Consider the following 11,451-nt stretch of genomic DNA (forward strand, 5'->3'; position numbering starts at 1 on the left):
AGAAGAATTTGACATAATTAAAACCTCGTTCGCACTTTAGGCAAACACTAAAATAACCAGTATTATTGTACTGCGGTCGATAGCAAAAGACTTGGATAAAATTTATAAAGCTACAAGTTGTCATTCGTCTGGAAACGTAATCAGCGGTAAAATGACCATTAAATAAAACCTCAATTGTTAGCTTTAGTTCTAAAATAAGAATCCAACACTTAGCTGCATCTAAGTTGTGTAAAATTGACTTTGGTGCAGCAATTTATGTCATGTATACCCAAAAACTATGAAGTTGCAATTTCCATAGCAAAACTTGGACTACTGTTAGCAAAACTTAAAAAACTAATTATGAACCGTGTAGCAGCTTTCAATATCGAAAATCCAAAAGTTGCAACTCATAGCAGGATGAGGATTCCACAACCATTACTCTATTTTGCACGGGATTAATTCTTAACCTATCAGTTTCTTCTGTTACAAGATTAAACTTTTGCTACAATAGTAGATTTTGAAAACTAGCACAGAATTAGCTAGTCGGTGACAAAAAATAGTCAGTCAGCTGTTTAATGAGAAACTCAGGCATCATATAATTGAAAGGCTGTTTCCCTTGATAATCAATCGACAGAAGTTCGAACCTAATTTGACGGTAGTTCACCCAAGCAAACAAAAAGTTACCTGCAATGATATGGCAGCAGCAGTAATGGATCTCCCATTATGAAAGGAAGCTTTGTCGTTTCGAAATCCTGTATAAATCAGACAACATATAACTCCCGGGATTTCTTTGAAATAGCTCTGAATTTCAAAGCATCAAACATCAATGCTCTGATTAAATGGAGTCATGAATGACGGATTCAATTGGGGGAAAAGAATTCAATGTTGTAATGACAATGGTAATATGATGGTGGAAAGGGCAGCATGACCATTGGTATGACATCCTTATTTCTCCAGACCCTAGCCAAGTCGTGACATGAATTCAAAGTAAGCATCACCATAAGATGTCATGTCAAATAAGCACCAAATGAACCTAAAGTTGCAAAATAGAAGCCAAAATCTGTTTGAATAACATTCCTAATGCCAATGTAAACAGAAAGTATATGACATAAAGCACACAATTGTAACAAAATTTAGACCCATGCATCAAATCTAAACGCCTATGAAAGTAATCCAGGAACCAACACATGCTGCCAAGATATGCATGTCCGACTAGTATAACATAGCCAAATGTATGTATATGATGCCACTGCATTCATTCACATGAGCAAGGATGCTAATGGCGATGACTTGATGATCAATGGATGCATGTGACAGCAGCAAGATGCATCCTATTATGTAGTAATATTTGTCGGAGCATAAAGAACAGAGTACATCCCCTTCAAGCTACTGATAAGTCATTGTTGGTGGAGCTCCATTTGCACTAGGAACAGCAACAGGAAGATTATCTTTCCTTTTTCCAAATGGATTTTTTGAATATCTACTAAGAAGTCAAGAAAAGCACAAAACAAAATTCCTTGCACATATCATAATGTAAAAAATCACAAGCAATTTTATACCAAATTGAATGCAAAGGATGGGAACTTTTTTAATGCAAATTTGGCAGATAATGGGTGCTAGGAAAAATCAAAAGTTAAAAAATATGAAGCACAAACCATAAGATTTACAATATAGTTTTGCCCTAAGAAGCACTAATACTTTGCATTTTGCAGCAGTATTCAAGTTAGATTATACTTCAAAACAATTGATAGTATCAAGGAAAAACCCTTTGAACAAATAAATACTTGATTTGAAAGAAACATGTGGTTCTAGTAGCATTGATGCATAGGCACATTAAAGACAAAAAATAAATAAAATCATGGTACATTGTTACAAATGCAAGCATTTTAGCAAAAAGGTCTTGTGTAGTTGCCGGTGCTACAATCAATTTAAGAAAGGGAACATGTGAGGGGGAAAAATCAGAAAGCAAACATCGGGATGATTGATCATATTGATAATATATAAAAAAGGATATTGTATCCGCATGCCAATGGAACCGGAACTTGGGATAACAGCACCCTGCAGATTATGGTGCACATTTGTAGCACTATTCACATCCTGCAATAGGTCATTATAAAACTGAGGGAAATTTACAAGAAGAATAGCACGAGTATTCACCAAATAATAAGTTAGAAAAAGATCTATGAAAAGGTCACTGACTTCAAACTCGATGAAGCAAACTGTATGCCTCTCCTGTCTTAAAATCTTCATTTGCTTAAAACCAGGTTGTCTGCGAAACAAAGTTGCTCAAAAGATTTTCCCCATACTTGAGAGCATGAAAACAGAATAGAAGAACCACTTTCAAGGGATAAGATGTACTTACACGCTGAAAAGGCCCCTCACTTCTTCCTCGTTTATGTTCTCTCCCAAGTTCCCAATAAACAGGGTGTTGCAAGGAGGGTTATCTTTTGTGTTCTGTACAAAACAATAAAGATAAACATAGTAACACACTATGTTACTTATCATGTATAGCCAACTATAAAGGGCATACACAGAGAGTTTCAATAAATTAAACATGAGATAACATAGCAAAACAAAAAATAAAGCAAGATTAGAACTCGGGTAAAAACCCATCTATCGATTTTTTATTGCCATAAGATGACTCGATACATTATAACAATATGTATAGAGAGTAAGAGTTAAGGGAAGGATGACCTGAACTGGAACATAAGTGCTAGGTGCTGCAATGGGAGCAGGAGTGGGCATTGGTACAGGTGCAACGGGATAGCCTGCATATGGATCATATGGAGGCGGCGGTGGCGGCGCCATGTATCCATGTGGTCCCCACACAGGAGGGGGAGGAGGATGAAAAGGAGACGGACTTGTATAGCCAGTGTGTGTATAATCCCCGGCTGTCCTTAAGCGTTTACTTTGATCAAAAGCACCCGCATCAGCTCCGATTCCTACAAGACAAGCTAGGGTTTCAGTTACACTTTCACAATAAGCATTAATTAATTTCAATTTGAATAAATTCCAAACCTCACCTCTTTTGACGAATAGATTTTTCTTTGCCATCTCAGTATGGAGGACGGACTTGGTGTCGGGATCGAAGAGCATGTCCTGAAGAATGTCTTTGGCGGTGAGTGCTTGGTGTGGTGCGGAGAAGAGAGCAAAACCCATTGGCTTCTCAGCTTTGAAATTCAATTGAGATGCTTCGAAACCGGGCAACCATCTCAGCAGATTCTGCAGCTCTCTCTCTTTCACGTCTTCCGGAAGACCAGTTATGAATATAGTTCGAACCTCCTCCCCTGGGTGAGGAGGAGGACCGCCCGCGGCTGCCGGAGGAGGAGGAGGAGGAGCGGCTGCCGCCGGAGCCCATTGCTGGTGGTATGGATGGATGCCGGTGCCAGCCATTGCGTTGCGATCAAACCCTAACCCCAATCTTCTATCTTCTGCTATTCTTTAATCTTTAGTATACACTGCACTCCTCCTACTGTTTATGTTTATGTAGTACATTAACAAATAAATAGTGGAAGGAAATTCGGATGTAGCATTAGCATTTTAAGATTTCATCCAAAAATATAATATAAAAATTTAACAAAAAGATGTTTTTAACCAAATTTTCTCTTTCACAATAGACTAATGTTCGTAATAGATTTAACCAAATTAAGTATTTTTATTTCTCACTAGTATATATATAAAGATTTCACACAAGTATCGATCAGTTATTTTGTTAATGATTTTTAATTTTTGTTTTATAAAATATATATTTTAGTTATTAATATTAACTTGTATTTTATTAGATTTTTATTTCTCATAATTTTTAGGAGACAAGTTAAATCATGTTGTTCATACTCTTATTAAGACATCAAGATTTATTACTTGTAGTCAAGTTTACAATTCTATTCCCAATAATTGTATTCAAAATTTGATCTGAAATGAAATATCATAAGTGTTATTTCTTAAAAAAAAAACCATAATTTTATGTTTTTGGGAAGCTAATTTTTTGGCAGCATTGTTTTCAGAAAGTTAATTTTGTGGATGCTTTTGCAAATTTTGCCAAAACTCTCTATTCTGGTTGTAAGGTGTTTGATAACCCCCTTCCTTTGTTTCTTTTCATCTACATGCAGATTTATTTTTGTGAAGACATGCAGATTTATTAGGGAGTTTGTTTCCTGTTGGCCTTTTGGTTCGTCTTGTATAAAAAAAAATCCATTATAGTAGTACCAAAATACTAATATTAGTTGTTATTATGTTAGTGTCTGCATTTATTTTTTAACGACAGAAGATGGTGATGAAAGAACAACCCATTTCAAGGAATATATTTAAGTAAGCTTATCAAAGTCCTTTTAATTTATGAATAAACAATTGTGTGTTTGATTTCTGTTAAAGATTAATCTAATCTAACATTCATTTAAAGAAGTTTTTTCGTTTGCATGTTTAGATATTCGTATCAACAAAAATCCAAACACACTATAAGAAGTTAGACAAAAGACAAATTTAAAGCATTTTATTAAGTTCGTGAGCTATATATTTTGAATTCATTTACACTTACATTCACGTACACGGACGCGCATAGTCGATTTAAGGTGATGCTATATGTGTAACAGACTAATAGTTATATGCAGAAATACACACACAAACCAATGTCTTTGCCAATTAAGTGTGCTTATGCAGTGGTCTAGTTAACATTACCCTTGACTTGATATATTATCATAATTCATAACACTATAATTGTAACCAGTTTTTAGATTTTGTAATTCATTGAAATTTTGAAATATAAGTGAACTGATACAGGCATATTTCTTTGTACTAACTGTCACAGCATTTAGGGGCAAAGGATGCCTTTTTAGTTTTAGATTTGAACCTTACTCTGGTGATAGGTGTTAAAGCATCTTCGGATGAAAACAAATGGATTGCTTCCATTGCTTGAAACTTGAGTAAATTCAAGTTGGTACATTATTCATTATTGGCGAGTCTCTTGCCTTTTCCCTTTCAAATAATTACAGTAAATTATGTGATACATATGGCGTATGCGTGAATACCTTAAGTGGTGTGTGTGTACCACCGAGTAAATGTTGAAAGCTACAAAACATAAGTTGTTGAAAAGATGATACTGCAATAGAAAAACAATGCACAGGCCACAGAGGTGCACACTACTAGCTGCAAACAGCTAGTTTTATTCTGAATCATCCAATCCAAATTATATTACATTCACATACCATAGCTTCAAGTTTCCTCAAATTGTCCATCAAAATACCTCTTCTACGGTGTAAAAACAGATCTAGATCATCTGAAGTGCATGTGCACTTGAGAATTGTCAAAAAAACAAAAACATTTCTTTATAACCAAAATAGTAGCTATTTTACTTTCTAAAACGTACCATCCATAGATGGTAGGTAGATACGCATGATTGTTTGTATACCATTACATTATCAACTAGTACTAGAGCTTGAGGAAGACGAACTCTTCAATGGCAGGCACGGCTCCAATATTGTCAAGAGCCTCCTTGTTTGGTTCTTCATCGACACCAATAGCCATAATAGCCTTGTTCCTACGCGATGTCCTTCCCACACTCATAAAGCTCACATTCACGTTTTGTTCACCCAGTATGTTTCCAACACGACCAATCATGCCGGGCTGATCCACCTGTCGGCACAGGATTAGATTCCCTTCTAAGCTCACATCCACATCGAAAGATCCAACACATGTCAGGTGGGGTTCTCCAAACTTGACTCTTCCGTCAATGCTTATCTGACCACTCTCTGATACAGCACTCGCAAATTTGGAGTCCACGCTAGATATCTGTACCTGGATTGAATCAACAGGCAGCTCAGGAGATGAATCAACAACCACTCTTTCCTCACTTATGCGAAGCCCTTTCTGCTTGGCTATGAAATCCGCATTCACAAGGTTCACAATGGTGTTTGAAATTGGTTCAATGAGGCCTTTTGTAACCATGGCTCGCAGAAGTCTAGTGTCCAAGTCATCTGGGCCCCTAGCTGATCGATAAACAACCTTCACAGATTTGATTCCACTTCCTCCACACACCAACTGCACAGCTAGCCTGCCCAGCTTCTCAGCCAGCACCACATATGGGGCCAATTCTGACAACACCTGATATTCATCACAACATGTTTTTGTTTTGTTTCAATATTGCAATATTTATGGAAGCAATAACAATATTAGATGAAATGTGGCAATGATTGTTTACCTCAGGAGCAACCATAGGAGCATTGACAGCAGTGGCTGAAAGTTCCCCCTTCAATGCTCCAAGCACAGCCTCTGCTATTTCAATAGCTACACCCTCCTGTTGATTTGAAATTGGTCAGGAGATGATACACAACAGAATTGAAAGCAGGATAATCTATATTGATCTCATCTAATACAATAGAAAAGTAAAAACAAACCTGTGCCTCTTTGGTGCTAGCTCCAAGATGAGGGGTAACGGTGACATTCTCGTGTTGCACTAACTTACTGTCTTTGGAAGGGGGCTCCTCGGTGAAGACATCAAGAGCAGCCTGCTCCATATGCAATTGAGACAAAGTTAAAGTAATTTGAATATGCATTGAAAATTGAAAGAAGAAAAGAAGGTGGGGTTGACCTGAGCAACGATTCCACTGTCGAGTGCTCTTACTAATGCATCTTCGTCAATAACACCTCCTCTTGCAACGTTGACAATGCGAACACCCTTCTTCATCTTTGCAAAAGTGTTGTCATTGAAGATCTTGTTAGTAGTTGGAGTGAGTGGCATATGGAGGGAGATGAAATCTGCAGTGGTGATGGCCTGATCAAAGGACACCAGATCCACACCAATAGCACGTGCCCTATCAGCAGGAGCATAGGGGTCATGAGCAATCACGTGCATGCCCAACCCTTTGGCTCGCCTGGCCACTTCAGATCCAACTTTTCCGAAACCCATCACTGCCAATGTCTTTCCAACCATGGAAACACCCACATACTTGCTTCTCTGCCATTTTCCTGCAAAATTAACACCAGGCATCAACAACTCTTCTCAAGCAACATGAATTAAAGAAGAAGAAGAAGAAGAAGATGGAAATTACCAGCTTTGGTGGAGGCGTCAGCCTGGGCAACGTTGCGGGCCATGGCAGCGAGGAGAGCGATCCCATGCTCGGCAGCGGCAATAGTGTTTGCAGTTGGCGCATTAACGACAAGGCAACCAAATTCGGTGGCTGCTTGCAAATCCACGTTGTCAATCCCCACGCCGGCTCTTCCCACAACCTTCAACCTTCCTTTGGCAGCTTCAAACACTTCCCTTGTCACCTTCGTCCCGCTCCTCACTATAAGAGCGTCACAGCACGAGATCTTCGTGCACAACTCCTCCTGCGAGAGCTCATACGCGCATTCCACGTGTCCAACACCGCGTAACACCTGCAGTCCTGCCTCTCCAAGTCTCTCGGAGACCAGGATGGTGGGCTTTTCACCCAGAGACCCAAATTCCTCGGAGTTGGAGCTCCGCAAAGAGCTTTCTGTCGGCTCAACTGTTTTCAATACGTTGTTGACCACCAAGGAACGTTGCTGAGAGAGCTTTGGGTAGATGGGTATGTGGGAGGTGGTGTTGATGAAGGAGACATGATATTGATGAGAGAACTTTGACTTGGTGAAGGCAGAGAGGAAGATGATGGGTTTGGTACAAGCTCTTGAGGATGCCATTTTTTCTCTGTTTCCTTGATCTCACTCCAACCAAACCGTTAGGGGCTCTTTATAAAATTATCAATCATCCCTAGGACTAGAAGCATTCATTTTTATTTGTCTATATATAAAACCAAGAAACAAGGAGGACTGTGCGCAAATGAGAGGTTTGTTAGATGGTGGATTTTTCTTAAAACAATTAATTATTTCTTTTCCAAAAAAAAAAACAATAATAATTGGGGTGGGTGAGTCAGGAGAATACTCTTACCAATCATAAAAATGTCTACTTTCAAATTTTCAAATTATAGTAAAACACACAAGAGAAATAGGTAAGGTTTGTGTGAGTGGATACTGGTAGTGGTACAAATTAAAAAGTTCAAGCAAAATTCCTATTATTTTCATTATAATTGTCAGCTATTCATCTCTCCATTGAAAGATTCAGCAAAAAAAAATCTCCATTGAAAGTCCGTGGACAACTTACCAAATTTACAAGAAAAAATGTATTTGACTTCGCTCTACAAATATGGTATTCCACTCGTTGTTAGTAAGAGACCCTATATTCAAGTTCTTCTCTTTGGAAAATTGTGGGTAGATACATTCAATTATCAATGGAGTAAATTCATCCCATTTATTGCCTCTGTCATTGATTTTGAAAATGAACCTTTTTCTCAAAGCATTATTAGTCAACATGATTATCATGTACATCATTCACTTGGTGGTTGATGCTTTTTTAAGTTTTTTTTATTGTTGTTGCTAAACAATCATTGGTGAAGAGGCTAATTAGTGCGCGCACACAAAGTAGGTCCAGTAATACACGAATCCAAATCTAATTCAATGTCCTAAATGATTTATTTTTATCAGAATGAACATATTCCTTACCATATGTCATATGTTTGAATGGGGGATTTAAAAATTTATAGGAAATTTAAATACATAATATTTTGATTGTTTTGATTTAAATTCATTTTATTTTGTAAATATTTTATTTGGATGAACTAATTTAATTTTTTGTATTTTAATTTTTTTGTTTGGACAAAGTAATTTAATTTTAATAAATTTAAATTAAACAGGAAATTATAAATTGTAAGGAACAAAAAAAGTAACATTATTTAATTTAATTATCGAGTATTGAAACAACGAGGATATCACAGTCGTTGATAGTAGTGTTTCCCATGGCATTAACATTTATCAAATCAGTGAGAGTGGTGAAGTACCTAGTAGCAACGATAGCGAGGGTATCAACAACGGGGCGAACAACATATGAGAGGTAAATCACGGGGAGAGAGTTATTGGAGCCGTTGAAGCAGGTGCAATGGAGAGGAACGACGAGGTTTTGGCCCACATCAAGAACTGAAGGGTCAGAAATGGAGTTAGCCTCGCGGAGTTAGTTGGAGGAGACGAGGCCGACGTAGACGGCGTCGGTGATGGAGGAGGTTGTCGGAGAGGTGGGTCTTGTAGTGAGTAGCGACTGCGAATGTCATCCACGCAGGAGCAGGAGATAGGGACTTTGAGGAAGAGCTTCGAGGGGAGAATGTGGTGTTCCACGTCGGGGTAAGAGATGTTGATGGTGTTCGCGGTGAGAAGCGCGATAGAGTGAGTAGTCTTTAAGGAAATTGAAATTTTTTTATTTTTAAGAGAATTTCATATTACTCATTTTTTCTTAATTAAATTTTTTTATTAAAATTTCAGATATTCAATTTCTCTTTAAATTATTATCCACGTTAAATTTAAAATGACAAATATTTAATGTCTCATTTAAAATGGATTACTCTATTGAAAATATCCATCCAAATACAAGATTATGGAATTTAGGAACCTAGCCAAACTCTGTTTGGTCACCACAAACAAAAACAAAAAAAAACACTTTAGGAGAAAGTGTTTGTAAAACATGATTTTTTAATTCAAAAGTACACGTCTTTCCCTTTCACTGCTGTTACAAAGGGTCACACTCATACTCGATTTTTTTCTTCCATCTCCCAGTGGTCCAGTCCAGTACTGTTTCCCAACTTGTGGAAAGACTATCAAACGAGCACAGCCTGGATCATCTCCAGCAATAATTTCTCTCCAACAAAAATCTGGACCATACATTATGCTCCCTCTCTCTCCTCTTGATTTCTGCACAATAATCAATTAAAGATTAAGATTTTGCTAGTTGTATGCTACACAGCAACTTGACCGGAGAGGATCTTACTTCCAATCGACCACGTTCTTTGTACTGTTGTTTATGTTTTATAGCGTTCTCCTTTTTTTTGGTTGGTGAAATCATAATAAATTATTTATAGATTTAATAATGACATCCGTACACTTTTTTTTTAATCCTTTTCCCCGTTTATTTGTTCTATCTCTTTTTTTCACATCATTGATGGCATGTTTGAATTTAATTTTGTGATGCAGTTATCCACATTAAATGGAAACAACTCCAAATTGCTTTCATGTAAATTTAAAATTGGACGCGGAAAAAATGGAAGAAGCACGTTAAATTACTTATCAGATCAGCCATTTAATTTTTTTCCCTCTTTCTTTTCCTACATGTATATAGTAGCATATATACCAATAATTTTCCTTCCTAAAATTAAATGATATAATGTAACATCAAGAAAAAAAAACGAAAATAATACTGTTGAGAAGTATATATAATAACTGGAAAGTGAAAGGAAGAGAGAAATATAAAGAAAAAATACAAGGAAGAAACAGAAAAACGTAATAAATAATTGATGAAAAATAAAGAAATAGATAAGAGAAAAAAACCAAATGAAAGTGAGATATATAAAAAAATAGGTGTACGAATATAAAACTCACTTTCATGGTTGTTTTGTCGCGGAGTGGGTAGGGTTAAGGTACCACGTTAGTTTGATGAATAATGCATCTTTGTCCCACCTCAATTCTCACGCACTCGCCGAGTAGTTTTATTTTGGATTCTAGTCCAAACGTCACCGTATCGCACCGTCACTCCTGTCTCATTTGTCGTTTTAATCAATAGTAGCCAACTGGTTTAAACACATTAATTATAATTTCAATCTTTCATCTTAATAATCATATTTATAATGGAAATTTTATTAACGGAGTCCAAATTTATTTTGGTAATCTTCAAAGGGATCAATCTAAACTCAAAAAAGAAAGGCAATAATCTAAAAAAATAAAAGATAGGTGAATAAGAATTAATTTAGATAAGTTTCTCCGTAACTATTCGTAGTAAAAACATAAAACAAATTAATGTGTTATTATTGATATAAATTTATGTACGTTGATTTTTCTAAAGGACTTTTAATTTAATTTATGCACAAACTACTTTTTGTAAATTAGTATTTAAATAATTAGCTCACTTTTTTCTTCATAAAATATAATTTAATCTAGGCTGAATTTGGTTGAAGCAGAAAAACCCGTCTATTTAGAAAAAAAGAAAAAATATATCTTTTAACTTTTATTGAAAAAAAATGAAAATTATAACTATAGCACCAATTATATATATGGAGTCAGTTCTACATGAAGCTCATTTGACAATTTTTCAAAAAAATAAATTCAATTTGAATATAGTTTTGCCGAATCAAACGTTGATAGCCTAAGCTCACCTATAACTTCACTCAATTTTATTATACTTAAAGAGTTAACATTTGATATATTATTAGCGAGTAAAAATGTTACACCAATAACAGAAAAAAAATTAGTTAAAATTAGTAAAACATATATGTTTAGCGTTTCCATGGAACAACGTGCTCGAGATGTGTATTAACAGCATCAAATGAAAAGTAGTTAGGTTAGTTAGAATAATCAGTTACAACTAACCTGAGAATCATTCATGTACATATATTGAAGAACCTACGCAATGAAAGCAAGAAGCAT

General features: G+C 36.1%; 2 protein-coding genes across 2 annotated transcripts; both read right to left on the reverse strand.

The window, feature by feature from the left end:
• Window positions 1-397: 397 nt before the first annotated feature.
• On the reverse strand, window positions 398-3,465 carry LOC114422534 (U1 small nuclear ribonucleoprotein A-like). The gene is made up of 6 exons (XM_028388935.1): window positions 3,003-3,465; window positions 2,674-2,921; window positions 2,342-2,433; window positions 2,179-2,248; window positions 1,994-2,076; window positions 398-1,459 (listed from the first exon to the last, which is right to left on the reverse strand). The coding sequence occupies exons 1-6, from the start codon at window positions 3,370-3,372 to the stop codon at window positions 1,366-1,368; spliced, it is 957 nt and encodes a 318-aa protein (XP_028244736.1). The 5' UTR covers window positions 3,373-3,465; the 3' UTR covers window positions 398-1,365.
• A 1,615-nt stretch (window positions 3,466-5,080) lies between these two features.
• Window positions 5,081-7,733, reverse strand: LOC114422535 (D-3-phosphoglycerate dehydrogenase 2, chloroplastic-like). The gene is made up of 5 exons (XM_028388936.1): window positions 7,023-7,733; window positions 6,563-6,939; window positions 6,369-6,479; window positions 6,173-6,268; window positions 5,081-6,075 (listed from the first exon to the last, which is right to left on the reverse strand). The coding sequence occupies exons 1-5, from the start codon at window positions 7,630-7,632 to the stop codon at window positions 5,404-5,406; spliced, it is 1,866 nt and encodes a 621-aa protein (XP_028244737.1). The 5' UTR covers window positions 7,633-7,733; the 3' UTR covers window positions 5,081-5,403.
• Window positions 7,734-11,451: the final 3,718 nt, after the last annotated feature.

Source organism: Glycine soja, chromosome 8 (genome assembly GCF_004193775.1).
Source record: "Glycine soja cultivar W05 chromosome 8, ASM419377v2, whole genome shotgun sequence".
NCBI classification, from domain to species: domain Eukaryota; kingdom Viridiplantae; phylum Streptophyta; class Magnoliopsida; order Fabales; family Fabaceae; genus Glycine; species Glycine soja.